Source organism: Tetrao urogallus, assembly GCF_951394365.1.
Source record: "Tetrao urogallus genome assembly, chromosome: 13".
Taxonomy (NCBI): Eukaryota; Metazoa; Chordata; class Aves; order Galliformes; family Phasianidae; genus Tetrao; species Tetrao urogallus.
Genome location: NC_136826.1, coordinates 14,142,385 through 14,162,226, shown reverse-complemented (window position 1 = coordinate 14,162,226; position 19,842 = coordinate 14,142,385). Strand labels below are relative to the sequence as shown.

The 19,842-nt window shown below is 44.6% G+C and overlaps 1 protein-coding gene across 1 annotated transcript in view; it reads right to left on the bottom strand.

Moving 5' to 3' along the window:
• The window catches only part of MCF2 (MCF.2 cell line derived transforming sequence), a gene marked incomplete at both ends in the record, with an annotated part of 47,166 nt that overhangs the window by 14,655 nt on the left and 12,669 nt on the right, over positions 1–19,842 (bottom strand). The window contains 13 exons of the mRNA XM_079541912.1: positions 1,787–1,853; positions 2,078–2,166; positions 2,717–2,805; positions 4,830–5,001; positions 5,143–5,334; positions 6,200–6,391; positions 7,556–7,675; positions 8,050–8,164; positions 8,593–8,717; positions 10,770–10,919; positions 12,304–12,420; positions 13,442–13,561; positions 19,469–19,559. Of these exons, the coding sequence (XP_079398038.1) occupies positions 1,787–1,853; positions 2,078–2,166; positions 2,717–2,805; positions 4,830–5,001; positions 5,143–5,334; positions 6,200–6,391; positions 7,556–7,675; positions 8,050–8,164; positions 8,593–8,717; positions 10,770–10,919; positions 12,304–12,420; positions 13,442–13,561; positions 19,469–19,559 (1,639 nt within the window). The remainder of the gene's footprint in view (positions 1–1,786; positions 1,854–2,077; positions 2,167–2,716; positions 2,806–4,829; positions 5,002–5,142; positions 5,335–6,199; positions 6,392–7,555; positions 7,676–8,049; positions 8,165–8,592; positions 8,718–10,769; positions 10,920–12,303; positions 12,421–13,441; positions 13,562–19,468; positions 19,560–19,842) is intronic.

The window sequence follows — 19,842 nt, the reverse complement described above, 5'->3', positions numbered from 1 at the left end:
ATGCAAAGTGGGTTAATTGCTCAGTTTTTCAGGCTTTTGCTTGGCACCTCCCCAGAGGCAGAGGACAAGGGGATGTGAGCAGGCTTCCAGTATAATCTACTTCATTTCAAATTTCTACATCCCTGTCGTTTAGCACATCAGCCTTCAGTACATAGGCAAGCGGGGCTGTGGTCCAGCAGGGAATGGCATGGGACAGCTTTCCTGGAGTAAGTGAATGCTGTGGAGTCATTCTGATCACAAAAGGCAAATTGCAGTCACTTTCTGCTCACTACAGCCCAGCTGATCCCACAGGAATACTTGTCTGGGTTAAACACATCTGCTGTTACAGCCCTGGGACACGAGTGACAACCATGTTTGTACAGAATGTGCAGTCACAGATGCTGTCACAAGATCCAGTGTACAAGGTGATTTGTTACAGAGCAGAGAAGGCCTGTGATCAAATACCACAATCAATGGGCTTTTTGCTCTTGCACAAGACATGCACAACAGCAGATCTTGCTCTCCTCAATTCCTGCTGCCTCAGGAGTCTGTCTCCTATCGCCCCACCTGCCTCTTGCACTCACAGCCTCCCAGAAGGAAGCCTTTGCTGCCAACTGCTGGGTGGAATTAGCAACAGTGCAAAGCTCTGCAGGAAAATGACATTACTGCGCCAACACAAAACCAACTACCAGATGTGGTAAATATCCTAAATGTAGAAGAGGAGAAAGGCAGAGCCAGCACTCAGGACCATCTCTGCAAAGAAAACAGCAAAAAGCTATTGGCAGCAGCTCAGGCAGCTCCTGCCAGTCACTAAGTGCTGCACAAAACTGAGGTCAATTTAATAGAAGTAGCAAATGTTTGCTAAAACATACTTAGTATGTATGGCATATCTTCTTTGGCTTTTCATACTAATCTCTTAATTAATTATGGTTTAAATCAGTATTCCTTCCACCAAGCAGGCGTTCTGTATTTGATTAAGGATGCAGCAGAAGATAAGTATCTGGAAAATTAGTCATTTTTATTTAACTACTGCAAGGAAGTTTCACTCTTCTATGGAAATATTATTTTCAGACAACATAGCTTGCCCTGTCCACCATCCCCTATCTGGACTGGACACAGCAATAAATCCATATACCTGCCAACTGCTTTATCACATCAAGTGCAGTTTAACAAAACAAAAGCCAATCAGTGCAAGGCAGTTCTGTGTAACTGTAACTACCTGCAGCTGAACAGATTTATATGGCGCTTGTTCTCAGGTCAGAGAAACATAATCAGGATGAGGTAATTAACAGTGACTTGCTTCATTCAATCAGCAAGTGGCATTGTGGAACAAAATACATGTGTTTAAAATAGCAGCACAGAAATTAGAATCTGCTTTCTGGATTAAGAAATGCACTTTAACATCCACAAACCTCAAAGCATTGAGACAGAAACCTTCCAAACATAAAACACAACCTTCTTTCATCTCCAAAAGGTAAAGAACTGAGGGAGCAGTTAAAAAAACACCAGCTCTTTGTACATGTTCACAAGCAGTGATAGAACTAATTACCAGTGCATGTGTGTACAAACAGAAGGCTTCTTCCTCATTCTGGATGAAAAGTTCATCCTGACACCAACTGTTCCTGCAGATGCCTCCTACTTAGAAATAAAAAGGGAGAAAACTTGAAAATTCATGACTAGCTGGGGGATCTGACAGTTTGGTAGAAACCTGTCCTGTCACATTTCTGCTTCGTTCGACAGAGTGGCAGGTGCTCTTTTGTACAAGTCACCAGGGAGCAATAATGAGCAATGTGAAGAAGTCACTCACCGTCAGAACAGTGAACAGTTCCTCTACATACACTCTCTCCGTTTCTATAAGCTCATTTATGACATGGCTACAAGAAAGAAATATATATATATATTATGTCTGCATTAGAAAAAAGCACAAGCAATTTGTGCAAGCCTAAAACACAGTATGACCTCATTAACAACCAACACAGGGATGACAAAATAGGCAAAAGTGCAAGAGATGACATCAAGCAGTATGACGTACATGGATGGTGAAAGGGCTGACCAGAAACGCATCAGTCAGAGTGATTTAAACTGGGTGAAAGCTTACCCTTTCAGTATATCTAAGTTGTCATCACTGTCTGAAATAAAAGACTGCAAGGAATTCCGTTTTTCCTGATAATCGTGCATTACTTCAATCTGGAAAAGAAATGGGATGGACCTGAAGGAGCTGCAGAGGTCACTGCAGAGGCAGGATAAGCCCAGCCCTTAGTGCAGCTCCAGAATCTTGGGGAAGGATGAAATATGCTGCTTTTTTAAGAAATCCTTTGTGCCACTGAACTTCAGAAGAGCAAAGCTTCTACTGGACAGCCAGAAAGTCCCAGAAATTATTATGCTACGTAATATCTGGAAGTACTGACAACATTCATTCATGCAGAAACCAGAGAATGGTCCCCACAGGGGAAATATTTGATGTCTATTTGCAAGATTCTGCATCCACACAGTTATGCAAATTCAGGGAACAACACACAGGAGAACCATATCTGTTACTTGGCAAAACAACCCAAGATAGAACTCAGATGCTGGGCAAATCCAAATAAACTACAGGAGTAAGAAAGGTCAAATATTTTTTAAATTAAAAAACAAACAAACTTCCTTCACATCCCGATCTGAATGCAGTCAATTTTTCCCATTTTCAGATGGGTTCTCAGTCTATAAAACACATTCAGATTTCGTTAGCAATTATTACCTTGCGAGAACTTGGAGTTTTTCTTGATGTTTTCTTCCCAGGGAGAGAGAGGTCAAATGAAAATTTCAAACTGGAATTAAAATCCACACCTTGGATAGAAAAAAAAAAATAATCATTCCATAATGTACATCTACTGTGACAGAGATGGTTCAGAGAGTAGCTAACAAGTCATGAAGAGAAATGGGATATATTTTAAGAACGAGTGATTAGTTAGCAAATACTACAAGCAAAGTGACTCATCAGACAGGGCTTCAAACCCAGGGCTAACTTGAAAGAGGAACTGGGTGTCCTCAGACCACAACAGAAAGAAGAAAAAAAAGGAAAAGAGGACAAAAGTAATGCACTGAGAGGTGGTTTGGTTTCAATCCACGCCATCAAACCCACACATCTCAAAGCACTCCCGGCGGAGCCCAGCGTGTCTTTGACACTGCGCATCGCCCAGCAGGACGGCAGCATTTTGATGTTTGGTGTCAAATGGAGGCCTTATTAAAAAGCTCTCTCGGCGTGATCTATCCAGAGAAGAGCCTTTTGTCTTTCCCCTCTTGCTGGCTGTGCTCATTTCAACATGCCTGATCACTTCTCTCAGGAATATGATTAATGGAGGATACCTGTGCTTTGTGATGGAGTGCCCTGCCTAGAAAAATGCACATCACATGAAGGCAGTGCAATGAGCACATCTGGCCTGTGGATGATGGCCTACAGCATCCCACAGAGATGGCCAGACCCCTATTACTGAAACCATTTCTCCTTAACACTTTCCTGCTTCTAGAAAGCTGAAAAAACCTCTGTAAAATGGGCAGTATTTTAGTTTAAAGATGGAGTTTTTTTGTCTTGTATGGAAACTCAGAGGGCATGCAATGTGCCATTGGCTGGAGACGAGAAAATCTAGGCTTTATTTGCAGCACTGGTCTGTATACTGAGGAGCTTCATTCCCTTCATTCCACTAGCTTTCTTATTTACACCGTTAGCTCCCTGAATTGGAGCCACTTTTACTGCTTGTATGACACCTGCTACAATTCACCACAGCCAATCCACACTAATTCATCATAAACAAATTTGTATCAAAGCAGATCAATGGTGCCTGATCATCTCATGCAGTCATATTTCATATTCCCACATAACAGCATACCCCTGGTTTCAAACACACCAACACTGCTTTAAAGTACTTCTGAATACTGATACATAAAGGGCTGCTAAAGATGGAAGCTTTAATGATATCATTTAACGTTAACATTGTGCTACATCTCATTAGCAAAAAGAAGGCAGAACATGCAGCGACCTCAGGTCAGCCAGAACTGGTACCTTTATGGGCATTAATTATTCCACAATTGGGATTTAAGGATGACATTTTCAAAGAATCAAAGGAGGCTGAACATCCAGCTTGTCACTTATGTTCATGAGATTCAGCTCCTCGTGTATCTAGGCTCCTTTGCAAACGTCAGTCTAATTTTATGTCAGTTCTAGCCCACGACAACTAAGGAGATTGTCACCAAGAACAGGTTTATAAATAGGCTTCAGGCTATGGAATGGGCTAACAAATTTATGTTCTTTTTTTCCCCCGTATCACTAATTTACCAGTTCATCCATGTAAGATGCTAGGAAAACAGAAGTGGAAGTAGGAACTGTTTTCAGCTGACTTTTTTCCAGTGAACAGCTAGTGAAAACAAATACCAAGCAAGCAGTCCCACCGAGCCAGCCAGAGCTGTGTTCCTGCACAAGGAGTGCAAAAAACCTTGCACTCATTTTACCAAGTCATCTTTCTCCTTTCCATGTGGCTCTTACAAGTAAGAGAACATACTAAGATATTCGGTAGCTCCAACATGTTCAGAAAAATATTAAACACCCAGGAAACCTTGGGAGCCCTTCCCATAGCTGGGAAGTGCACGAGGAGCCAACACAACAGCACAGAGTGATTCACGACCATCTAGCCCACGTATTCAGTGTGAGGCTTCCACACCCCATTCCTTACACAGAAATGGGAAGCCAGACAAAAATTGGAAGACCAGTAACTCTACAGTAACTCTGAAATCTGAAGTAAGTGCTGGTTGGTTTCTCAAGCTGGGTTACTCATCCTAAAAATGATTATCTGAAAATAATCGTGAAGATACTTGACCATGTTTAGGAGAAAACAAAGGTGACTTTGATCGTGGTGGGTTTTCTGGCCGAGGGGCCACCAGCTGGACAGGCCGCACGTGCTTATCCAGCAGCTTCTTGAAGCAGGACTGACGATTCTCAAACATGCTTCGAACATTTTCAAGCTTCACCTGCACTGACTGTATCTGGCACTGTAGAGTGAAAAAGACTTCTGTCATCAAATAACTACTGCTATTTTGCACTTGGAACCAAAGCAGAAAACAGTAATGCTGATGGTGCTGCAGTGCAGTCAGATTTTGCTTTTCACTTGGGTAATTGGGGTATTGGCTTACCTTCAATTCAGCTGTTAAGACTGACTCAAAATCATACTGTAGGGATTGGGGATCATAGTTTAAGTAGGGCGAAGAGCTTTCAAGAAATCTTTCTATGTCCTGGAGAGCTTTCTGAGCACCTTCTTTAGACTGGCACTTGTCCATCTGCTGGTTGGCAAGCAGGTAGGCACCCTCATCACAACACTGCAGGGCCTGGGGAAAACACGGAGCGAGAGCCCCTGCTAAATCAAGGTATCCATGACAAGTATCATTCACCAGCTCCACATTTTCAACGTGGAGCTCATCAGCATTTGTGAAAACCCAAACAGCTATTGCATTTTGACCACTAGCACAACCAGGAGTGCAAGGAGCCCGGGAGAGGGCTCTGCCCCACAGCAGAGATGCTGCAGTGCTCATTTCAGACAAATCCCCACAGGTTGATGCAACGTTGTAGTGAAGAATGCAGGGGAAAAAAATGTTTCCTAATTGTCCTAAACAGTGAAATGGAACAGGGTCAGACTTAGTGCTTTTCTCAGCAGCCTCAAGCACGCTAAAGCTGTGTGCCTTCTGGTCTAATTAGCATGAATTTCTCCAAATGTATTTTGGATGCTGATTAAGATATCAATGAGCAGTGGAGCCACATGACTCCACTTCCACACTAATACAGAGGAACTGTGCCTATTTACCAATCTGTCATCTTATTTTACAGTCACTTACATTCATACACTTAACAAATTGCTAATAAAAAAAACCCACAGAGTTTATTTGAAAGCATTACCTCTATTGCACTGGGTATGGAAACTTCAGAAGTCAATTCATACGTGGATGCACCATGAAAGTGTGAGCAACAGAAGCTAACTTCTGGTGTTCTGCATTGCTTTCTAGAGATGCCCACCTTTTTCTGCTGACTATTCACAGCACCTGTTTGCTAACTTAATCAACTGAGTCAAAGCACTCAGGCTTTGGAGGAATACCTGCTTAACAAAAGTCACCAAAGCAAAGCTGCAAATTGTAGATGCTACCAGCTGTAGAGAGGCCAACCATCTGCTTCAAGGGGCACCGTATCTCCAAGCTTTACCTGCTGAAGGCGAGTATGAAGATCCAAGGTCTTCTGCAGCCGCATCTGCTTCCTTTTGATCTCATCAGACAAGACATCAGAATGGTGCCGCAGCTCGTTGCATTGCTGGCAGATTAAGTTGAGTGCATAGTGATGATTTGCTGCTAGCTGGTGTCCATGTAGTATCACCACCTGAGCCTTCCCTATCAGATCCTTCAGTGAAAGGAAGAGAAAAGATTGCATGCTTACTGAAATAATGCCAAAACATCGACATATATCAACTTGCTCTTCTTACCAGATTTCAGGTACACATAGAGATGACTGCTATAAGGAGTAGCCAGAATAGGTGGCTTACGCAGGATAAAATGTCACCCATCATCTGGGGGAAAAAAGACTTTTGCCACCCAAAAGAAGGATGAAGATGATGGTATCTCACCAAGCTAGCACTGCTGTGAATGGCTGCTGGCAATGCAATGCTGCCATTTGCAGGAAATGCAGTCTAAGAAAAGGCAGCTGATGTCCAGTTTAGGCACACTGTGCTTGTAAGCATGACAGAGACTTTCAGCAGCTACAGCAAAACAAGTCAGGCTCTTTGTAGTAGAGCTTGATGCAAAGAACATGCTGCCTTGTCTGCAGCTCCTGGCGAGTGCAGTGTTACATCTTCCCCAGGACCGGCGTTCTGCTAGGACTGCTTCCCTGCTGCACGGTATGCCTGGCCATTTGTTCCTCCTACCTCACTCAATAAAGTATCTTTCAAAAGGCAAAAAAACCCAACAACCCTTAGACATTCCCTTAGACATTAAGAACGAGGGCTCTCGTTCTTAAATAAACCTCTAGGGGTTGTGCCTAAATCCCTAAGGACTTGTCTATAGCTCCTGGCCCTTTGCAGAAGTCACATCCTCAGTGGGGTTCCTGTGAATCATCTCACTTCACTCCTCTTTCTGCTGCATCTCTTAGTCTTCCTCCTCCATATGTTACATTCAAATCACAGACGCTTAAAGATAGCGATTTTTTTGCCTCTCCATGTGCCTGGTAACAAGTCTCTGTCTATTAGCACTGCTAAAAGCACTTAACATATAAATAATTCTTCTTCCAGCTCATTAACTCCCACATTTCCCCTATGTTCAGACATTTATCTGCTCTGGATTTTCATGGTGGCTCAGCAATTTATTTTAACTACGATAATTAAATATCCTGGTTTTCAGTGTGATCACAGTGCTGCTGCAAAGAGCACGAAGACATGAAATCAATCTTTTCCTCCATCTACTTACCAACAAACTGCACCAGAAACAGGCCATTTTAGAGAAGACCTACCACAAGAAGAGAGCGTGCCTCTTATGTTTCATTAGTGCATCAGTCTGTGACAGATGTACTCACCTGAGCCATGCCATCAAAATGACTCAAGTCCTTCAGCCTCTGTTTCACTTGGGAGACACTGTCCCCAGTGTCGGGCAGTTCTGCTTGTTGACCCATTAAAAATTCAATGGCGTTCTTGACCTAGACATACACACCCAAACAAAAAGACTGCTGCAAAATGATACAAAGCACAGACAGAAAATCATTCTCAGTTCAAAATCAATCACACTTCAGGCGACTGTTACATCCAGTAATAAAATGAGTTTCCAAGAGCTAATTTCTACGTTCAAAGATGCTTCTTCTCAGGTAAATCTATGTGGCTGCAGGGCAGTGATACCCAAATTAGCTCTGAATGAGGAAGAACAGCAGTCTTCCCAAGTGAGTTAGCCCTGCTAGTCAGAGTTAAGGAGCAGCAGCATAAATTAAACACTCTCAAAATAGAAAGCATAAAAATCTCTCTCTTCTCCCCCTTTCCCCAAATCTTCTGCACACAGAAATAGTGCATCTGTTAATACCTCTTGAAAACTTTGCTCAAACTTCCACAGTTGTAAATACTGCTCCATTTTCAACTGATGTTTTTCCCAGAAGCCATCAAAAGCAGTCTCCATCTCCCGCAGCTGCCCGAGTAGCCTGGAGTAGAGAAAAAAACACAGCATTAGAACAGATGGACAAACAGATGGACAAGCCCTAGAAAGACAGTCTAGTCAGGACCCCAGTTCATCTCTCAGGAGAAATGAACTGATATATATATGTCAGAGGCTTTTCATGAAATCATCACTGCAGATGACAGTAGCTGGGTGAAGAAGTTGTTGCCATCACCATTTTATCAGAATAAAACCTGAGAGCCCAGCATGGGGCTGAATCTGTTCCACAGCCCCATCACAAAGTCTGGAAAAAATATCAGAGTAGGTCAAAGTTGACAGAAATCAGCCAGGAAATCAAGGGGTATGGAGCAAAGCTGGTATTTCTGTCTGCAAGTTTTTGATAGATACATCCATGCTGAAACAGCCCACGTTTCCACTCAAAGATCAGGCAAATCAGCAACATGCTGCACTCACCTATTCACAGTGTCCCAGTCTCCAGGCCTCTCACGGTGCTGGTCCTGGCTGCATTCACCCACATCAGGCTCTTCTAAATTGCTTAAAAGCAACTTTCCTTCTTTTGTGACTGCTGTAATATCTTCCTGCACAATGCAAAACATTTCTGATTCAGGCTACTCCGTGGGAGGTAAGGGTAAAGCATTTCGTGTTGCTCTCTTTTCTGCTTCCCTGCCATAAGTGGAGCACTGGTACCCATCAGAGCAAAGGACTCCCAGCAACATTTAGCTCCCTTAACCCTTGGATGTGGGACTGAACTACAGACTGGTCACCACACTGGGTGGGAACTGGCAAGCATGAAAACATGAGACCACGGAATGATTCAAGATGCACAGCACTACCATGGAGCTGCAAGCAGGAGGAATTATATTAAATATTTATCTGCAAGTCCATGCTTTCATTCAGGTATTTCTGCTGTTTAGGGATGTGCTTTTCCATGATGAAATGTTGCACAGCATTCGTTAGCGTGCAGGTGGCCGCTATTCCACCCTGTTACATCTCATTCCCAGAGCCCTAAATTCTCCTTTTGATGCAAAGCCTTTCATTGTATGTCAGACAAAGTAGCTGAACTGCCTAACAGGTGCTAACTTGATTTTGTCCCATTCAGGATATCAAAGAGGTTAATTTCTCAGTTGCTCCGTTTAATTAATTTCTGTCAATTTTTCATCAGGTTTGCATCTAGCTTTTGTTCAGCACTACAGCTACATAAATTATCCTGATCAACTCATTATTTGGTCACAGGAATCAGCTGCACCTATCTTGTGTTTGTCAAGAGACATACAGGAACCCCACGTCTCACAATCTGCACACAGTTTCTCATCAGCTTTCATCTTTCATGGTCTTAGAAGGAACAAAACAAAACAAAGCCAACGGAACTGATTTCAGACAGAAGCCCAAGAATGTTTTTGATATTTTAAATTAATAGATGTGGCATTAAAAGCAACAGATGGCTTCTACTAAGTGCTGCTGTGCTTTATATGCAAATGAAAACAGATAATGTGCCATATTTCACCCCAGAGAAAAGTGTGTACAGCCGACTTGTTTATATGCAGGACTAAGTTGGGTAACCCATATTTTCTCCCTACGCTTTGGACATAATCTGAAACACAAAGTCTAATTCAGTCATACATCAACATATCCAGCTGCTGTTGTACTACAGCTCTGCTCATTTCCAAAGAAGAAATAAGTGACTTGCATTAGCTATAATTGCACTTGCTGTATATGTGTACATGTCTATTCAGACATGACTAGACACAGCATCCTTCAGATGTCATCTGGGGTATTTCTAACTGAGAAATCACTGTCACAAGGACGACAAATTATTACAAATGAGAATAGATACTCTTCTTTGATTTACACAAATGAATAAAGCAAAGGATCTCATTCTTCAACTGCACAGCACTGCTATTAGCATGGGAAGCGTTATGAATTGAGGGCCTGGGGATGTGCCTATGCTGTCCCAGGAAGACGCAGGAGCATCTTTCAAAGCTGCAAAGACAGCAGCAGCTGTCTGCTCTACATCTTCCACTAAATCCTACAAAAATATTCATCGGTCACGATAGCTGAAAAAAATCTTTAAATATTAAAGAAAAAAGTTGTTTTATGTGAAACATGAAGGCTCAGCGGGATCAAGTCAGGCATGCTCCGAACCATACACTCACAAGAAATCTTCACCTTGAGTGCTCTCAAGCAAACACAGCTTCCTTCAGACCCCTGGGGCAGCTGCACTCAGTAAGTGTGCAGCTCTGCACGGAGGAGGAGGGAGCTGAGGACAAACCATCTCCGCAGACCCACTGACAATCCTTGTGTGCAATTTTCTGCAGCACTGAGAGTGAAGCAGAGGGAACCCCACCAGCCTCCTTTCTGCCACAAGGATGAGCAAAGACCAGAGGAACAGCACGTTTCAGACTTCTGTATCCAGTAAAGAGCGAATGCTGAGACAGTTTTCTGGATGCCAGCATGACAATTTACTGGAATGAGTGGCAAACATAAGTTTAACGTACAGACACAGTCATGCCATGTTCTATTTTGTTTGCTACCACATACACATGCATGGGAGGGATAGAGGAATGGGTATCAAGCCAACAGACAGTCAAACCCCAGAAATCCCATCTCGCTGTGCTCCTGATGAGCCAAACCTTGAGCTGGAAATACTTCTCAGTGCGCAGGGCCAGGATGCGCTCAATGGAATACATGTCTTCTGGGAGCTCAGTCTCTGCCAGCTCTGTGCCAAAAGATTGTAACATCTGTGCAATTTCCTTCACGGTTAGTGCAAAATTCTCTATTGCCTGGTGGGAGACAATAATTGAGATCAGATTGGGATTCAGGACATTGCTACAACTCATAAAGAGTGCACTAAAAGGCTGAGATCTGCAAGAGAGTACAGCATCCAACTCCTAGAGAGGTGGCTGAGAGGCCCACTGATGGTGGAGCTGTTGTGTGCTAACAGCAGCCATCAAGACATGGCCAGCTGGCTTTTAGCACAGCTTGAATCCATAACAAGGTCTTGAAGCAGTGATGGACACAGTCACCTCATGTTTTGTTTTCTGCTGCCTGTTCTTGTGCACTGTCCTACCATTCATTGAAGTTCTACGGAAGAAGCCACTGTGGGATCCATCTCACAAATTACTGTAACTCCTCATCTACCATACCTCCCTGGAGCACTGGAACAGGCTGCCCAGGCAGGTGGTGGAGTCTCCTTCTCTGGAGATGTTCAAGACCTGCCTGGATGCCTACCTGTGCGACCTGCTGTAGGGAACCTGCTTTGACGGGGGGTTGGACTCAATGATCTCTGGAGGTCCCTTCCAACCCCTACAATTCTGTGATTATGTGATTCCCCTCTGACTAACCCACACCATGAACCACCTCCTGACAGCAGGACTTAAGAGAGGTCTTCGGCCTTTTGGTCATGGACATTCCCAGACTTGCAAGCCAAAACACTGGGTGACACTGCAGCTCTGGCTTTTGGGATCAGGGTAATAAATTTTAATGCAACTGAATACATTTGTATTTTCTTTAAACAGTATATTTAACAAGGAAATTTCAGCAAGCCTTTTAAGAGCACCTTACACAGGAATTTTTTTAGAGGCTTCTAACATGGACACTTATCTAACACATGCAGATATGTTCTAGAAGCTCATCTTTTTCTTAAATTACCCTAACATTTTTGTCATTTATTTTGTCATTTTTGTCTCAAAGTGTGAGAGCTATGTCACTGTCACTGTAACACATTGTGCAAAAGAACAAAACTAAGAGCCAGAAAATTTTTAAAAGCACGACAGTGGCAGTGCATCCGTGCAGATGGGCAGAAACTGGCAGAAGCAACAGCTTGAACCACTCCAGCAATGATGCCTTGGGCTTTTGTTTTCACACTGAGCTCCGCATCTGTCTGCGTGGATAATGGTGCAGGACTGGGGGCACAACGATTTGTCTCAAACGCTTTCATTAGTGTTTTCATTTGTTGGAAAGGTGGCTGGGAACTCCAGCTGCCATTATAAATCCATTCAGTGCCTAACTCCGCTTGACTCCTTCGCAAACCTTAACAAGGAAAGGTGGTTGCTCCAGAGGTTACTCTCAGCTATGCACTGCTCACTGCCTTACAGGAGATGTTTAGCAGGGGATCAGGCCTTCCCAGCAGATTCCCCACACCCAGTGTTGAGCCCCTGTACGTACAGTCCTGAAGATGACCCACTCGCTGTGGCAGTACTCCAAGGTGCCTCCAAACTCTGGGGTTAGCTGCTGCTCATCAATATATGTCAGCAGGTCACTAACCGAGCTCAGCATAACAACCTGCAGAGAAGGCAACACCATCAGCTGGTTGATCGTTTCCACCTAAATCATACATGGATCAAGCCTAGAACTCTCTTACATATGTAAAAATTGAGATTTCTCTATATGTTGCTTTTTTTTCTTATGTTTATAGCTTAACACAGCTTTTACAGATTTGACCACTTTCCTAAGGAATCCCTGACATTCCGGGTGCTTTCCTTCTTAAATATGAAGTACAGTGAGATACTGCAGTGTGTGCCTGCATATCAGAGCTGAAAGCAGAAGGAATGCAGGTTTTGGCAAGAGATGACAAGTAACCTGGAAAAATATAAAAACTGGAATATGTCATGAAGCACTGGCCATCTTCACCTAAATACACGGGCTTTTTAATATGAGTTTCCAGGTGTCCTGATCCTCCCTGTTACAACTCATGAATTTTCAAAACTGTGGAACTGACAATCATTTTAGAATGATTTCTGAAAAATTCCTATAGGAAAATATTGGTTTGCTTCTGGGAGTTTGTCCTTGTGCCAACCTTAGATTCCATACATGTATTTTTCTTTTCTTAGCTATTACATCCATTAATCAAGGTGGCTATAGAAGCCTTGGAAAGTTTGACTTCAGAATGTAAGAGCATTTCAGTTGCTATTTTAGAAACAAATAGCAACACAGTGTTGGTATGGTGTTGACACTGAGATGAAAATGGTGATTACGGGTGGAATCCACAGCAAAAGCTTTGCTAGATGTCTCTTGGCATTTCAGACATTAAAAAAATTCCAGAGCATGGTTTTATCCTCCGTGGATGCATAAATCCTTTAGAGGGGGGAGAATGGACCGATGAAATCACCTGTTCTGCAGGGAATAAACTATGCACAGGCAAGCAGAAAACTGCTACAGGAGAGATTCTGTAGAAATGGGGCAGAAATGGCAGAAACGCTCCAGTCTCTCCTCACGTCAGTGCCTTCATGTCACCCCCATCCCAAGGTTCACAGGCAGCCAGCCAACAACCACACACAAGGCACAACGCTCCGCACGCCCATACCGGTAACTTGAGCAGAAAATCCTCCTGACTAAATCGAAATCCAATGTCAGTGAAGGTGCGCTGGAAAAACCCTGTGGGACGAAGAACCATCACCAAGTGCAGGTTCCCTGGGAATGATGCCTGCAGGAAAACAGAGATAACTTTCAAGTGGGGATGCAGGAGCTCCAACTGCTCCCAAACACCTTGAAAAGATGAGTATGCCTTAAACCTGAGGATCTTTTTCTGATTGCCCCCAAGAGCCTTTTCTGAATTCCATCACAGGCTGGACTATGCACTTCCTAATGCAGGTGTGACCTGTCATCTGCTGATGCTGGCCCAGCTCAAGAGCTTGCCTGCTGGGCTCAGATCGCACCACTAGCAGCAATGCTTCTGCAGGCTCACAGCTGTGTGTTTGCAAAAAGTGGCTTAGAGATAAGGGACAATTGCAGGAGACTGCAGTCCTACTTCCCTTTCGAACAAGCAAGTGGTTGGCCATGTACCGTGGAGGGCTGCTGGTAGTACATTCTAAAACTAAGTACTGCAGTCAGCATTATAAATGAGGGAATGAAATTCTGTCTTAAAAGTGGAACTTTGAGGGCGATGAGACAGCGATGAGACAGATTGGGAGTGCAAAATTTGTTCCCAAACTTGCTTCACCCATATCTATACCAAGCACACTCTGCTTGCCCCAGCTAATTATCAGGCAACATTTAATTTGTGGTACTATTTCAGAATTTCCTGTCTATGCTATCAGTGACTTTTTTTCAAGCATATGTTTTTGGCAGGTGCAATTTTAGATAGAAATCTGCAGAAAGAATGCTTGAGAATGAAAAAGAATTTTTGAGAAGCTAGGAGTCGTATCATTAAATTATGAATAAGCCCATGGTGAAAATAACCGAGTTAATGAAGATGTATCATTTTATCTGAGATCCAAACTAGACCAGGTTACATTCCTCCCTATATCTTCCTCATTTGAACTTCAGAACCCTAAAGCTGTCAGAGCTGTACATATGAAGACTTTGTGGCTCTCCCAGGTGCAAAGGGGCACTAAGTGGTAGTGGAGTTCTAATTCTACATCAATATGAAAATAAGTTTTCCTTGAATAGACATACATCTAAATCCACTCAAGAGCACTGGGTAAGCCTTCCCACTACATAAGCACAGCATGTGCATGCCAAGAGCAAGACCATACAGACAATTCCCCATCTCCTGCTCTCTCCAACAGCAGGACCCTGTTGAACAACATGCTCTCCTTCCCAAAGCCCCAGTATGCCAGATGTGATAAAAGAGCACACACCAAGAGTACTGAATATATTTGGATATTTTGCACAGTGCCTTCAAGACAAGGACTGCTCCCATAAACACACATTGTTTGAAAAAGCCATGATTTACAGTTAAGATCTGATATCCATGAACTGCACCACTACTCAATGGCTATGTTTTCTTTTGTAGGAAAGGTCAAGTTGTGGGGTTTTTTTTGCCTACTACTCCAGTTAGAAACGGACAGTGATTTAGGATTGAATAAGCCACACTGATTCAATATATTGATCTGCAGCTATTTTAAGTGAGAGCAAAAAATACATATATAGGAAAAATGTGAATGAAGTGCCAAATTCATATCCTTTGGAAGTCAACGACAACTGTGCCAGGGACAAAGACTTGGCATTAGCTTAAAGAGCAAACCATAAAACACTGAAGAGGTTTACGCTGGCCCAGGCTCTGGGTGCTGTGCCTGTTGTACTCAGCTCAGGGAATGGCTGCTGGCCCTGGGAGAGCAGTAATAGGTACAGCATGGGAGACCTGAGCAATCTGTGCTTATTCAGGCTTGATGTTTGGAAGAAAATCTTTCCCTCAGAGGGCAGTGAGTTTCTGGCACAGAGTGCCCAGAAAGCTGTGGGTGTCCCATCTGTGGAGGTGTTCAAGTTCAGACTGGATGGGGCTCCATGGTAAAGGGCTGGAACCGGGTGGGCTTTAAGGTCTCTTTCAACCCAAACCACTTTGCGATGCTCTGATTCCTGTCAAATTTGGAGACAGCCAAAGGCCTGAACCTGGCCACGCAGTCACCAGGCCTCCAGCTTGGAAACAGAGCCTTGTTGAAGGAAGTGTGGCTGAAAGGCTGCAGGAGATGCCGGTTCAGCATCCTGCTTCACCGCCTGCTTAACTACCTCTAAAAGGGAGATCAGCTCTGCTGCAACACACAGACAGGCCCTGCAGCCCTGCTGCAGGATGCAGCTCTGTCTGAAGAAGTCCACCTCTGACACCCTGCTCAGCTCAAGGTTCAGGAACTTGAGCTTCCCGTATTAGCAGAGAGAAAGCTATGGGATGCTTCCAAGAACCTGGAGCGGTTTCTCATTTTGAGGCTGAGAAAAATCCCTGCCTGGGATGCAGAAAGCCCTCACTGAGGGAAGCACCACCAGAACTGGCACCACCAGAACTGGCACAACCCTGTGAACGTTGTGAATGAACTGAATATTTACAGCATGAATATTTCACTGGAAAGTATCTGGCAAGCTCAGCACTACCCATAGAAGCTGGCTGCCTCTCCCACCTCCCCAGGCCGGGCCCAGCAGTGCTGCTATAACCAGCCCTGCCTACTGCTGGCTGCACCGCCTGGCCCTGAGGTGTGAAGCACCTCTTCAAGAGCATAAGTGTCTTGGACACCGATGGTTCCATGACTGCAGGACACCAGCAGGTGCTACAAAACACACAAGACCATAACCTGACATACCTGCTATGGAGTAGATTCTGACTTGAAACCACTTTATGCTCCATGCATATACATCTATATTTCTTTTGACACTTGATATACTTCAGCCAGAGGTAGCTGCATTTCCAGGATGGGTTACTTGATTTCCCTTTAGTTTAGAAAGTGCTGGTGGGTTTCTAAGATGCTTCCGTATACGTAAGACCAAGGTCAGCATTTCTGAGTTGTTAGAAAACAAGAAATCCTGCTCTGCAAATGATACCTTGCGTATTTCAAGCATGAAAAAAAAAATACAAGCAAAAAAATAACTGCAGAAAGACAGACAGCTACCAATGAATCCATGTCCTGTGCCCTCCTGCAGACTTAAGAGGAAGGATGAAAAGTTAAAAATATAGATAGACAGACAGGCAGACTAATAATTCCTCTGAGATAACTTTCCTGAAGGGACTGCGTGTATTTCTCTTGCTGCTACGATTCTCATTCGTCCAAGGGCTGAAGTCCGAAGCTCTGAAAACTGAGCTCTGATAATATTGAAGTTAATGGGGAGGTGGGCAGACCAACAAAACCCACCAAAAATGTTCCCCATAATATAATCAAGAAAGCAATGACAAAAGGGTCTTGAAATTTGCCTTGTGCTTTATCTTATGACACTGAAAAGAATTTGTGCATAATAAACCACCTAAAAGAATCCTCTAAACTCTTTGCCTTTTGGTATTCCTCTGCAGAGTGGGAAAGACAGAAAACTGTCAGGTACCCAGCAACATCCCAGGAGCATTCCATGGCAAAGAACACGTTCAGGAAACTCCCCATCCTGAGCACACAGGCGTGTATGTTTTAAGGCCCTGCATCAGCAACTGCTTACATGCACGCTCAACTACAATAGAGCTGTTGGAGTCAATATAGGTGAGCTGGGTTAATGCAGCACAGGAAAGGACACACACTGAAAGCATTGCAGTTATTAACTCCTTACCGAATAGCTTAATATATTTAATGTGGTTTTACATAACGTTAAGACTGGCTTTCTGAGGACACGTTCCCTGCAGTTCACTGGGCCATCGGTGAGGCTGGAGATCAATAGACCGAAACAAAAGTAGCGCCCGCCGGTGACTTTGTTTCAGAGCAACTGGAATCGAAGCTAACGGTCCTTATGCGGATGCTGAAGTTCACGACTATCTTCCGTCCCTTAAGGTAGCAACCACACAGCAATAACGCCAAGCAAGGCCAACTCCAGCCTCACCTCCCCGACAGCCAAAACGCAGCTCCGGAGCGCCGTGCCGCCTTGATTCCAGCGGGCTGCACGGCCAACCCCGAAGACGCCGGCGAGCACCGGCGCCGAGCACCAGGTCCCGCCCGGCCCTCTGGGGGCTTCCCCCGGCCGCCCGCACCGCGGACGGAGCCCCGCCGCCCACCGGCACTCGCATCGCTGCGGAGCCCCGCGAAGGTCGCGGGTGCGGCGCGTCTGCAGCCGCCCCTACGGCGCCTTTCCCCGCGATGCCGGGCCGTTCCGCGGGCACGCAGCGCCTTACCGCATTCCTCCGCGGCCTCCTGCCGCCCCGCGCGGGGCTCCCCTCGGCCATGGCCCCGCGGCCGCAGCGCTGCGGCGGTTCCGCAGAGGGACGCGGCGGCCCCGCTCCCTGCTTCCCGAGCGCCGGCTTCGATTTAAGGTGGAATGCCAAAAATCAGCCTCGGAACGGGGCCGGCTGCCTTCCGCCACGACCGAGCCTGGGCGATTGCACCACAGCTTTCACCGTTCTGGTTTGGTGGTTTTTTTTTTTTCCCCCTCCCTGCTGCTCTCTGAAGCACGCGTTCTGAAGTTGATTAAGATTTCGTGTGCGAAGGAATGCAGTCCGTAGCAAAACCTACGGCTTGAGCCTGCTGGCAGGGTCTCGCTTTCCAAAGCAATGGCACAAGCATGAGCCCGTGCAGTCAGTACAGAATGGCATACACAAAGGAGTTAAACAAAAATCTGTATTCTGATAAAAAAACACCCTGGATCAGATGCATGACTGCAGAGCTGCATATCCTTATGCTGAAAAAATAGGGCACTGTATTTCAAATGCAGCTCATTTGCACTTCTTTATTCCAGAATGATGCAAAGATCAGAAATGCAGCATGCATTACAGTTCGACTGCAAGTAAATCAGGATGTAACCTTTTGTGTTACTGGCACAATGCAAGTCCAGCAGAACCCCTCCTGGTCACAAAGATGGCCTTCCAGGGCTGGGCCCTCTGGTTTTTAAGACGAGCTTCCCAACTCTTGGCATTTAGCAGATTCCTGCCCTCTGCACACAGCTGCGCTGCAGTATTTGCACACACAGCCCTGATACATCCCAGGCAAAGCTGCTGCTCTGCATGGACACAGGTACACTAATAGGGTGTGCACTCAGAGGTCACACAGTAATTATGTTTCCTGATGAAACATGAAATGAATGGCACTTCTGTTTGAAGCCACAAATTAGGACAGACAGGATTTTTGGTGCTTGAAACTTCCAAACTATGCAAAGCACCGACATCACCCTTAAAGGAAGCTCCTGGAACTCCCACTGGTTCAAACACCAGCAGCAGAACTGAATTCTGATGATCGCTCTAAGGAATTATTCTCTATTTTTCAAACGCTGCCCTTTCTCTCATGATGTGCGCAAATTCATGTTGTAAAGTTCAGAAGTGAAAAAAAAAATAAATTAAAAAAATGCAATCAAATACTGACAGCAGTACCTTACGCACAGTGCAGAAAGGTAATGGCAATCCTTCCTTCCACTGGATGCCTATGAGCAAAATGCCACTAAGGCCAAGTCCAGCTGGACCAGGAATACTGAGCTCTGGTTCCCCATGGCTCAATGTGTAGGTGAGTAGCAGAAAACTTGCTTCATGTTCAGAACAGGCAGCACAAAAAGTGAATGCAGGGGTGCATGTTTGAAACAGCTTTTCCACCCCAAGTCCACAAACAAATGGCTGTGCAGCTTGTTTTAACAATCCAACCCTTTCAGTCACTGAAAATTAGGTAAAATATACTCTCACTAATAACCAGTGTCTAGAAAGAATATATATGAAGCCAAATTCTCCACCCAACAGAATCACAGAATGTGGCAGAAAACACATTTGGACCACTAAGGGAAAGTACAAAAACAAGCAAATGAATTGGTTTAATGCTCAAACAGCTCATTTATGCATTCAAATGAGGCACAGAGCCATGACTGAATTAATCACAGGGCCATAAAGCAAAATGCTACCGAGAGAGAAAGCACAAGCATCGTTGCTCCCAATTCCTGATGCTTTCTGAAAGTGGCACAGAATGAACACAGCGACTCCGTACCTTGAAAGAAATTACCATTAAAGAGGACTTACTGCAATTTTTTGGAGAGTCATTTTGACAGATGTCCATGTGTCCAATCTTCTATCCAAGATTAGGATAAATTTGGTGTCCGACTCATGTTGACTATGGGATTGAAAATAAAAAAAGTAAATGAATGACATTGTGAGGGAACGTGACTTTGTTCCCTGTCCCACCCTCTCCCCTATTCCCAAAAAACAATCCCAAGAATACAGAAAACAAAGCCCATTCTGACATTTCCACAGGTGTGAGACAACCACAGAACGGCTGGGGTTGGCAGGGACCTCAGGGTCACTCAGTCCCAACCCCCTGCTGCGGGCAGGGCTGCCACCCGCTCAGTCAGACACTGGGTCAGGTTCCCCAGGGCTCCATTCAACGTGGCCTCAAA